Here is a 12,640-nt window from a genome sequence, read left to right as displayed (position 1 = left end):
CAGCAATTCAGTCATCATATGCCTTCCACAAAATAAATTGTGAGATTGTTATAAATCCAATCCTCCATGATATAGTGTTTAGATTCCAAAATATTTAAAAAAATGGATAAACTGAGCCATGCATGAACTATCGGTTTCCATGAATTGGGTGAAGAAACTCTCATATCTGAATAACGATTCTCCCAAGTGGTGATATTTCAATGGAAAAGTAAATTTGACAGAGTGTATAATTAGCAGATTAGTCATCACCTGTTATATTCACTCTGCAACTCCCACTGATGATTTTCTAGCCCAATGAGTCTAAAGCCTATTTGCTGATACACAACATTCCCACAAATTCTATCCCAACAGAACCCCCTCTCCTTACCGCCCACCAACAGACTCAAGATTAATCAAGACCTTCGTTGATAAAGGAAATTTGATGGCTGCTTTTCCAAAAGAAGTTAGATTGTCAATTGAAAATAGACTCAAATATGGGGAGAAAGTAGGAAACCGGGATTAGATTGGATAGTCTTGTTGAGAAAAAAAGTCCAATGGAAACTTGATCAGCTAAATAGCCCATGCCTGTGTTCCAGAATTTAAATCTGAATACCTACTGTTAATAACTAATTACAGATCAAATTTCATAAGCTATATTTGGGCACAAAGAACAAGTGAGTACAGTTGTAAGCCCAAGCAAGATTCTTTGTAACCTAAAAATATGATTATGTCATTATGGAAGAAAACAGCCATGATTATTGAAATTATAAAATGCCATTCAACCAATCCAGATTGTTTAGTTATCTAAATCCCTTTCCATTTCTCTCTCCGTACCTAATTCACATCACCCTTCCCTGAATGAGCAAGTGATAGTCTTTTCTTTAAATAGCAAAAAAAGTCCATAAATTATTTAATTTTTTGTTTACAGTTATTCCACACTTTAAGAATAGTTGTGATTTCCTTCTAATCATGTCTTCTAGTTCTCTACTTCAGGCAAGAATCTAAGAACAGTCAAGATTGAGAGATGCTTAATCCAGAAGTCTCATATTTATTGCATTAAATGTCTCCATCTCTGTTACTTTGTGAGGAGGCAGTTGTCAAACTGAACAAAAAAATTCCTATTATTTTAATTCCTAATAATTTGGCATTTGCTACAATTGTTACATCATCCACTATTTTTCAATTCCCCATTTGACACTCTGGCTTTACCCAAGAAAACATGTAGTATGTCCCCGAGATATTCCTTTATTTTATGACTCATCCCCTTGAAAATGGGACTTTTTTCAAATAGAATGGTGGCCAAAATTAAGTGCAAAGTCCCATTAAGACTGGGTAATGCCTTTGTAGATTGTTAGATGGTAACATGTAGAAAGTGATGTAGACCATGTGGCTCTTCAAACTAGCTCCACCATTAAATGAGATTCTGCTCAACGTTTGACCTTAATTCTCTATCTCTCACAACTTCCACATTCCATAATTGCATTGCCAGCCAAAAAATCTATCAACACTATCTTTATAATGTTCAGTGATTGAGAATCCTCTCGAAAACGCTCTAGAGGATTCCAAAGATTGACAATCCATTCTATGAAGGTTTTTGTTCCCTTTTCTCATTCCTAAAATATCCTTGTTTTGAGACCTTGTATTTAAGATTCCCAACAAGGAAAACACCTTCTCACTATCCGTACCCTTAGAAATTCTCATATTTCAATCAAATCAATCAATGTTTCTGATGTGAAAAGAATGTATGTCTGGTCTGTTCAATCCCTCTTCATAGACAATATTCTCATTCTGGGAACCAATCAAGTAACCCTATATTATACTCCCTGAAAGCAAAGTGTGTTCCTCCTTAGGCAATGAGACCAATACTGCACATAACTCTAGGTGTGACTTCACCACTGCAATAAGACTTTTTTTTTCAGATTAGATTCTCTACAGTGTGGAAACAGGCCCTTCGACCCAACCATACCAACACTCTGGAGAGTAACCCACCCAGGCCCATTTCCCTCTGACTAATGCACCGAACACTATGGGCAATTTAGCATATCCAATTCACGTGACCTGCCCATCTTTGGATGTGGGAGGAAACCGGAGCACCCAGAGGAAACCCACGCAGACACAGTGAGAATGTGCAACCTCCACACAGACAGTCACCCAAGGCTGGAATCGAACCTGGGATCCTGGTGCTGTGAGGCAGCAGTGCTAACCACTGAGCCACCATGCTGCCCTTCTATAATCTTATATTCCAGTATTTTTCGTACAAAAGCTAACATGTCATCTGCCTTCCTGATCATTTGCTGATCCTGTATGTTAACTTTCTATGATTTATGTTCATGGCTATCCAGGACTTTCTGAAAGGAAACGTTTCCTGGTCTCTCTCCATTCAAAACAAATACTTTATTTCATACTTTGTATTCTATTCTATCGGTCTGTTCTTACCTAGTCACCCAACTCGCCAATATCTCTCCACTATGTTTTTACATCACTATTCACTACTTCACCTTCTCAACTTAATGACAATGACGAACCTGGACATATCACATTCAATCTCTCATTGAAGACAGTGATATAGATTATAAATAGCTGAGGCCCAAGAACCGATCCTTGTGGTACCCTGCGAGCTTGCAGCCTGTCAACCCCAAAAATGTTCTATTTATCTGTTCTCGGTTTTCTTCACATGAACCGATCCTGAATCCATCCTAATATACTGACCTCAACCCACACACTAATTTTGTTTACCTTGGAGTGCAGATTCATAGTTCCTTGAAAGTAGAGTCATAGGTAGACACAATCATGAAGGGGTGTTTGGTATGCTTTCCTTTATTGGTCAATGCATTGAGTTCAGGAGTTGGGAGGTCACTTTGTGGCTGTACAGGGTATTGGTTGGGGACTTTTGGAATACTGCATACAATTCTGTTCCCCCCATTATAGGAGGAAGGGCTCAGAAAAGATTTACAAGGACGTTGCCAGGGTTGGAGGGTTTGAGCTATAGGGAGAGGCTGAATAGGCTGAGGATATTTTCTTTGCAGCGTCGGACGCTGAGGGGTGAGATTTATAAAATCATGAGGGGCATGGATAAGTTAAATACACAAGGCCTTTTTGTCCAGGGTGAAGGAGTCCAAATCTATAGGTCATACGCTTAAGGTGAGAGGGGAAACATTTAAAGGGGATCTAAGGGACAACATTTTCATGCAGATGGTGGTGTGTGTATGGAGTGAGCTGCAAAAGGAAGTGGTGGAGGCTGGTACCATTACAACATTTAAAAGGTATCCGGATGGGTATTTGAATAGGAAGGGTTTAGAGGATTATGGACCAAATACAGGCAAATGGGACTAGATTAGTTTAGGATATCTGGTCAGCATGGACATGTTGGATGGAAGGGTTTGTTTCCATGCTTAATATCTCTATGACTCGATAACCTTTTGAGTGACACATTTTTGAATATTTTGGAAAATCCAAATAGTTCCCAGTATCCATGTGAGTAGCCACATGCTCAAAGCAATATGTCAAGCACAATTTCCAGTTAATTAGCTCATTTTCACTCTGCTTAAACATTTTATGAATATCTAAGTGCCCTTTCTAATAAAGGATTATCGCATTTTATGTGAAACTGATGTTAGGCTAACTGCCACTTCTGATTTTCTTAAATGGGAGGTTTAAGTTTCAGGATTTCCAATCCTTTGGATATGTTCTTGAATCTAAGCAGTGTTGGAAAATCAAAACCAAAACATCAACTATCTCTGCAGCTACCAATTTTAAAACCTGAAGATGTAGGTTGTCAGCTACAAGGGGTTTGTCACCATTTAATCCCACTAGTTTCTCGTGTCCTATTTACGTTCTTCATTCCAGGTAGATATGGATGCTCTCCACTGAACAGACCAGATGCTGATTGGATCAGCACTTTGCAGAGCACTTCTGCTCAATCCACTCCTCGCTGTTCTCCATTTTAATTCTCCACCTTGCAACTGTGCTGACCTTTCTGTTCATGGTCTTATACAATGTCCCAGTTAACAATGTAAGCATGAAGAAAAATACCTTACCTTTTGACTCAGCACTCTCCAGCTCAATTTTATAACAACTTTAGATCTTAACCTCTACCTCTTTTCATTGTGCATGTTTTTCTTCCTTTATATTTGCTGGATTGATCTTTGTCTAGTTTCTTTCTTTATACTTTCATGAGATACTTTCAGATAGGTTTTATGTAGCAATTATTGTTTCATTTGGAAACAGCCTTTGTTGCTTTAGTATATATATAAAACCACTTCTTTATGGCTGCTGCGTCATGAAATCTTGTAGTTTAATCAACCCTAACATCCAAACCATCACAGATCTTTTCTTTTGTTTTTCCTGCCTTCTCCTTTCCACTAGTTTAAAAGCAATGTACTTTTTATTTGTAACCTGTTTCTCTGACCATAATGTTTATTCTTTTAACTACATTTTATTTCTAATTCATACTATGAATCACTGTAAAGGTAATGCAGCTTTTTTTTTCTCCTTTATTCCTCTTCTTGTATCTAAGACTTGTACCTAGGTACAATGTACCCAAGATGGGACCATAAGAGGGGACATTATAAACATTTCACAATATTACTGTACTTAATTACACGTGACAATAAAACCTAATTCAAGAATTCTAATTCTAAGTAGTTCTGATATTAGTGAGTTTTGAGAAGATTTGTAGCTCAGGTTGAGGTTTTGGATGTAGGTTTGCTTGCTTGGCTGGAAGGTTTGCTTTTAGACATTTCGTCATCATACCCGGTAACCATCTTCAGTGAGCCTCTGGATGAAACACTTGTGGTACAGCCCACTTTCTATTTATGTGTTTGGGTTTCCTTGTGTTGGTAACATCATTTTCTATGGTAGTGTCATTTCCTGTTCTTTTTCTCAGGGGGTGGTAAATGGGATCCAAATCAATGTGTTTATTGATAGCATTCCAGTCAGAATTCTATGCTTCTAGGAATTGTCGTGACAGAGATAGGCGCGAGAATTCCTAGAAGCAGGGCATTCCAAACAGAACTCTATCAACAAACACATTGACGTGGATCCCATTTACCATCCCCTGAGAAAAAGGTCAGGAAATGACATTACCAACCCAAGGAAACCCAAACACAGAAATAGAAAGTGGGCTATACCACCAGTGTTGAAAATGTTTTGCTGGTTAAAGCACAGCAGGTTAGACAGCATCCAAGGAACAGGAAATTCGATGTTTCGGGCCAGAGCCCTTCATCAGGAAGGGCTCTGGCCCGAAACGTCGAATTTCCTGTTCCTTGGATGCTGTCTAACCTGCTGTGCTTAACCAGCAACACATTTTCAGCTCTGATCTCCAGCATCTGCAGACCTCACTTTTTACTATACCACCAGTGCTTCATCCAGAAGCTCACTGAAGATATTACCTAGTTTGATGACGAAATGTCTAAAGACAAACCTTCCAGCACAGTGAGCAAACCTACATCCAAGCTCTGATATTTCTATTTCTATTTCTTTTCAGTTCAGATGAAAAAAAAATCATCAAGCTGAAACTTCAAGTGTCTGTTCCTGGCCAGAGATATGGCATGACTTGCTAATATTTTACAGCCTTTTTGTTTTCTTATTTCAGATTTCCAGCATCTGCAGTGTTTCACAATTGTATCTGATTCATTATGCTTGAATACATATATAGTTGCTTTTTATGCATTGTTTAACATGTACTGGGTCAGGTGCTTTCTCACTTGCGTGTTACCCATCATACAGCAATGCTGAGTTATGCATGCATGGACTGTGAAAGTATGAAGCACACCTCCACTGCGAACACATAGGCACAGCAAGATAGTCAGAGCAAATGTGATTTAGTGCGATTTTTTCTGTTTGATTATTTTGGTTATTTCGTGCAACAGTTAAAAGTACTTCATGTTACATTTAGAATGGAATAATTTTCAGACATTATCTTAGACCAGATTAGTTAATAAAGTATTTATAACACTTTTATTCCAGTGGGATATGAGCAATATGTGAGAAACAGATGGTGTGTAATTATGGTCCAATCTTTGACAGATTAGTTGTTTTAGTTTTGAGAGCTAAATTTTTCACAAACTGATACCAGCAGTAATGCGACAAAGCAAGAAGCTGAGAGTGCAGCAAGCATTACGTTGTGTCTGTGTAGCAAGGGTAAACCAATCCGAACTACTGCCATCCACCTCAGCTATAAGGTTGGAAATCAAGAACACAAGCATCTGGCCAGAATGTAAAACAATGTTGTTGGATGATAAAATTATTTTGAATTACAGTAGCTCTGAGCCAAAATAAAACCTGCATTTAAAATAGGTTTAGCCTGTCATCTAATTTTTAAAAACAAATTTGACTCCAAACCAGAATTTCTTGCCCAAAACCATACTTTGTTACAAACTATATCAATTTTTTTTTTGGATGTAACATTTTGTTCCAGCATGTTTTAACCAAGAAAAATGTTCGGTTCCACAATCAGGGTCCTGATCGCCCCTTAAACTTTCCGAGTCTCCTGTCAATCCACTACTGTGTCCATACTTTAATTTCCTTGGTCAGTATTAAATACCCTCTCATTTCTGTTAAATGAAGAGCGAAGATCATGCTGTGCAGGAAAGGAAAGTACAGAAAAGCCTCATATTCTGCACGAAATTAGAAATGTTCTCCCTGGATCCCAAGAGATGTGCAAAATAGGATTCTGAAAAGGTAGTTTAAATGATTCCTGCCAGAAAGTGCATGAGTTTAGTACAAAAGGATCAGCCTCAGGTTTGATGCACCCCTTTCCAAAATTCACAGGGATCACAAAGGCTCACATCATAAGAATACGGCTGCTTTTCTCTTCAAACACGAGGCAAAGTTTTATAACTTTAAAATAAATTAAGTTCCGGAACAAACATTCATTAATAGCTTTACAGTAATATCTATTCATAAGAAAACAAATTAGGTGGTGGTCAGTAGAACTTCAGAGCAAGCAGTACTGGTTTAAGCCATGTGTGTGTGGACAAATCAAAAGTTATCATATTCAGAACTCTGTTTAATTGTACAGCCCCTGCTGTAACAGTACAGTTTTCTTAAATTCATAATTCTTCATTCGTGAGAGTTGATTTTCAGAATATGCACAGCTAGTTTGTTATATATCATTTAATCATCCATTTCCTGTCCCCAATGCAAAAAAAAGCATCCTTTTAATAATTTAAGAGCAAATATCACACTTCAGCTCAAGTGATGCTTAACTTTGTTTTTACATGAACAACATTTTCCTGACTTATTGTTCATATATACTTTCGAAGACAAAATGTACAAACAAAAAACTGCAGACAATCCTTTATTAAGTAGCAGTGACTTTAAATATGTGGTGCTATTTTCAAAGAGTTTACAAAAATGCACTAAAATATCTGAACTCAAGATAATGTTTCAAGCATTTTAAGTAGTGTCAGAAAATTCCACAAAATTAGTAGAATAATAACAAATGCAAAGATTAAGGAACAAAATCAGAATTTGCTGGAAAAACTCAGCAGGTCTGGCAGAGAAAGCAGAGTGAATGTTTCGGATTCAATGATCCATCTTCAGACTGGGCTAATTTGTCAAAAATAAAGGAAAATTAAGAAGAAAATGAGAAAACAGCAGATATTTATTTTGTATATCTATTCTTAGAATCCCTACTATGTGGAAGCAGGTCGTTCGGACCATCATGACCACACCGACCCTCCAAAGAACATCCCACCCAGAACCACTCCCCTACCGTATCCCTGTAACCCTGCATTTCCCATGGCTAACCCACCTAGCATGCACATCTCTGGACACTATGGGGTCATTTAGCATGGCCAATACACCTAACTTACACATCTTTGGACTATGGGAGGAAACTGGAGCACCCGGAGGAAACCCACACAAACACAAGGAGAACGCACAAAATCCTCACAAACAGTTGCCCGAGGATGGAATCAAACCTGGGTCCCTATGCTTGAGGCAGCACTGCTAACCGCTGAGCCACCATGTAAAGTTGACAGCAAAAATATTAATTTAACACAGTGGTGTACAGTTCAAACTCCAGCCAACTATTGCCAACATACTCAGAACATTCGTTATTCTCTGCCAACTTCAAATATAGAAGTGTTGTGCACTGAACTGACAAATTAATCTTCCAGTTGCTAATCCTTGGTCAGACAAATGGCTTGATGATGGATCTATATCTCAGACATTATGCTGGCTGTTCTCTCTACATATGCAGATTGATTTGCTGAAACATTTTCAGTTTTTAAGGAACACCGGTCATAGGAGAATGATTAGACCAGACATGTTTCAGAATTCCAGTGGCTGGAGTAGTTTCTCCCTTCATGGATTTTCAAGGTTAGTTACTTTCACTTTTAATCAGGGGCCTGCAACAATGCGTAATGCATTATATACTTTGATTTTATTCAGGAAAAGAAAATCATCCTTAGAAGCATGAGAATTAAATTTGGGAATTGATAATAAACTTGTCAGAGATGCCAGTAAAAGGTGCAACAATTCACAATAGATGTACAATGTTAATAACATACAGAATGAAACAGTGAAAGCAGAGTAAGACATAGCCTGATCTAATGGAAAGAGTCTGAACTCAGGATGTTAGCGTGTCTCTTTGCGTTATGTCATCTAGTGGCAAGTTGCCAGTTTTCAGAATTACTTTTTCTCTGCAGTGTTCCTGCATTTCCAGTCTGTCCTTGATTTCAACATCTTTTCATACTTTCCCTTTTTCTATGTCTTCAATTATTTATCATCACTTTTTAGTTTTTAAACAGAACCCCACTGGATATATTTTAAATCTTACTTCTGGCAGACTCCCCACCTCATCCACCACCTGAGTTTTAATTGTCCATTCTGTTAAATAGTTTGCTTCATTTTCCATTTCCAATTCTGACAAACATATTTACACTCAAAATGTTAAGCAATCTTTTCTCCTTATAAATGCTGACAAAGCTACACTTGATGCTTTCACCACTCTCAAACCAGTGCCTCTGAGAGGAGGAATGACTGGAGGAAAATAATAATGGTAAAGATGCTTCAAGTTAGATTAGTTCATCAACTTCCCGACAACTGATGAATAGTGACTTGGATAATTAATTTCAACATATTTTAAGGCAGCTTTTGTTTGTACTTCCACGGTTATGAGCAAAAGATAAATCGGATTTACTCTACAAAATACAAGTCTTACCTTTCTAGTAAGGGGTACTTCAATAGGAACAGGAACTACCTCTGCCAGCAGACAACCATAGAATGCAACCATAAAAGCAGCAGGATCATTGTTTGGAAAAACAAGTGCTACCTAAAGGATAACAATAAAGACATTTTCAAATATTATAAAACAAAAACTCCTACTGTTAAGAAAAGAGATGGATTAACAATCTAACCCAAATAATTTCAAATGTGCTGAAGCAAATGTGATTTGAGGAAGAGTAAAAATGTATTCATTTAAAAAGCAACTTACATGTGCCCATGATGCTCCAAAACAATTCACAGCATAAACTAAATAATCATGAAGTATACAGTGTTGTTATACCAGAAAGTGATTTTTTTTGCAATACTGCTTGAGATAAATGTTGTTAAAACACCAGAGAACACCTACTCTTTAAACAGTGTCATGAGATTTTTAAAGAACATTTGCATGGAATGTCAGATGGCTGCCAATGCCAGTATTTGTTGTCTGTTCCTAAATGTCCTTAAGAAGATGTGGGAATCCACCCTTTTGAACCATGACAGTATATCAAATACAGTTTTATCTGACCATTTAAATGGACAGATAGAACCTCAGTTTAACGTTTTACAAATCATTTTACAAATCATTAATGCCTCAAGATGTAGGGATCACGGCAAGATGAGCATTTCCCTAGCTGCCCTTGGAAAAGCAGCTCCTGAATGACTGCAGTCCAGTGGGGAAGGTATTTTGATGGTGCTGCGAGTTGGGGGTGCCAATGTTTTGGACAGGACAAGTGAAGAAACAATGATGTATACACAAGTTGAGATAATTTGCAACTGGAAGGGAACTTCAATGCAATAGTATAGTGAAGCTCTTGGTATTAAGCTGGAACTTATCTATTCCAGAGGTGCTGGTGAAGACAAACGGCTAAGTTGACTTGTGCATTCCATACAAAGCTCAGACCACAGCCACAATCTAAAAGTAAGAGAGGGAATGGACTTTTAAAGTGATGGATTACTACTGATTGAGCAGACTACTTTGTTTTGATGAGTGCCAAGTTTTGTCCGTGTAGCAGCAGCTGCAGCCATCAAGGCAAAGGAATGTACTCCATCACATTCCTGAAAATGGAACTTCTCTGTACGATGTGTTTGATAAGGGTCAGGAGGTGAGGTCATCATCCCAGAACACCCAAACTCTGAACTGGTCTCATAAACATGATGCTTATGTTGATGATCCAGTTGAGTTTCTAGCCAATGGCAATTCTTAGGACTTTAATGGTGAAGGATTCAAATGTCACAGGAATGTAATTGGACTCTCTTATTGAAATGGTCATTACCTGGCATGTGCACAGTGCCAAATATTACAAGCCGGTTATTGTCCCAAGTATGAATGTTATCCAGACCTAAATGCTTGCATATAATTCAATATCTATTGAATTTGGAATGGAATGGAATGCTATGTAATTATCAACATCGTCTTTATGAAAATTCCATGATGCTACACACTGTCAAATGCAACTTTGATGTCAAGGGATGTCACTCTCATCTCACTTCTTGAATTCAAAGTGCTGCTTGACAGCAGTGTTGGTGACACCTGCCATTACTTCACTGATGATTGAGAATAGACTGAGGGAGAAATAATTGACAGGATTGTGTAAGTTATGTTTTTGTGCATACAACACACTTGGGGCTGGTTTTCACATTCTTGGATAGATGCCAGTATTGAGGCTGTATTGGAAGAGCTTGGCCAGGAACATGGAAAGCTCTGGAACACAAATCTTTAGGTAAAAATGAGGACTGCAGATGCTGGAAACCCGAGTTTGGATTACAGTAATGCCGGAAAAGCACAGCAGGTCAGGCAGCATCCAAGGAGCAGGAAAATTGACGTTTCGGTCAAAAGCCCTTCATCAAGACTAGAGGCAGGGAGCCTGCAGGGTGGAGAGATAAACGAGAGGGGGTGGGGTTGGGGAGAAAGTAGCACAGAGTACAATAGGTGAGTGGGGTGGGGATGGAGCTGATAAGTCAGAGAGGAGGGTGGAATGGATAGGTGGGAAGGAAGACTGGTAGGTAGGAGAGGTCATGGGGACTGTGCTGAGCTGGAAGGTTGGAAATAGGGTGAGGTGGGACAAGGGGAAACGAGGAACTGAAGTCCACATTCATGCCCAGGGATTGAAGTGTTCCGAGGTGGAAGATGAGGCGTTCTTCCTTCAGGACTTCGGGTGGTGAGGGAACGGGGGTGGAGGAGGCCCAGGACCTGCATGTCCTTGGCAGAGTGGGAGGGGGAGTTGAAATGTTGGGGCACAGGACAGTGGGGTTGATTGGTGCGGGTGTCCCAGAAATATTCCCTGAAGCGCTCTGCGAGGAGGCATCCAGTCTCCCCAATGTAGAGGAGACTGCATCGGGAGCAACGGATACAATAAATGACATTGGCCGACATTTCCGCCACCTCCAAATGGACCCCACCGCCAGAGATATATTTCCCTCCCCACCCCTTTCTGCTTTCTGCAAAGACCATTCTCTCCATGACCACCTGGTCAGGTCCACGCCTCCCCAACAACCCACCCTCCCGTCCTGGCATCTTCCCCTGCCACCACAGGAATTGCAAATTCTACACCCACACCTCCTCCCTCACCTCTATCCAAGGCCCTAAAGGAGCCTTCCACATCCAAAGTTTTACCTGCACATCCACCAATATCATTTATTGTATTTGTTGCTCCCGATGCGGTCTCCTCTACATTGGGGAGACTGGACGCCTCCTCGCAAAGCGCTTTAGAGAATGTTTCCAGGACACCCGCACCAATCAACCCCAATGCCCCGTGGCCCAACATTTCCACTCCCCCTCCCACTCTGCCGAGGACATGAAGGACCTGGGCCTCCTCCACCGCCGTTCCCTCACTACCTGATGCCTGGAGGAAGAACGCCTCATCTTCCACCTCAACCCCAGGGCATCAATGTGGACGTCAGTTTCCTCATTTCCCCTCCCCCCACCTTACCCCAGTTCCAACCTTCCAGCTCAGCACTGTCCCCATGACCTGTCCTACCTGCCTACCTTCCTTTCCACCAAACCACTCCACCCTCCTCTCTGACTTATCACCTTCATCCCCCCCCAACATTCACCCATTGTACTCTTGGCTACCTTCCCCCACCCTCCTCCCTGACCTATCACCTCCATCCCCATCCCCACCCCCATTCACCTATTGTACTCTATGCTACTTTCTCCCTACCCCCACCCCCTCTCATTTATCTCTCCACCCTGCAGGCATTCCTGATGAATGGCTTTTGCCCGAAATGTCGATTTTCCTGCTCCTTGGATGCTTCCTGACCTGCTGTGCTTTTCTAGCACCACTCTAATGCAAACACAAATCTTTAGTACTATTGCTGGAATACTGAAACGTTTGCAGCATTCAGTATCTCCAGCCATTTTCTGATATGATGTGAAATGATTCAAATTGGCTGAAGACTGGTAGCTGAGGTGGATCATCTACTTAACACTTCTGGCTGAAGCTTGTTG

General features: G+C 40.0%; 1 protein-coding gene across 4 annotated transcripts in view; it reads right to left on the bottom strand.

Moving 5' to 3' along the window:
- LOC132815828 (disco-interacting protein 2 homolog C) overlaps positions 1–12,640 on the bottom strand; it is a 608,767-nt gene that overhangs the window by 164,805 nt on the left and 431,322 nt on the right. For all 4 annotated transcript variants that reach the window (XM_060825111.1, XM_060825113.1, XM_060825112.1 and 1 more), the window contains exon 10: positions 9,149–9,259. In XM_060825111.1, the coding sequence (XP_060681094.1) occupies positions 9,149–9,259 (111 nt within the window). The remainder of the gene's footprint in view (positions 1–9,148; positions 9,260–12,640) is intronic.

This window comes from Hemiscyllium ocellatum, chromosome 5 (genome assembly GCF_020745735.1).
Source record: "Hemiscyllium ocellatum isolate sHemOce1 chromosome 5, sHemOce1.pat.X.cur, whole genome shotgun sequence".
NCBI classification, from domain to species: domain Eukaryota; kingdom Metazoa; phylum Chordata; class Chondrichthyes; order Orectolobiformes; family Hemiscylliidae; genus Hemiscyllium; species Hemiscyllium ocellatum.
Note: the sequence above shows the minus strand (reverse complement) of the source record. Positions and strands in the feature narration are given on the sequence as shown.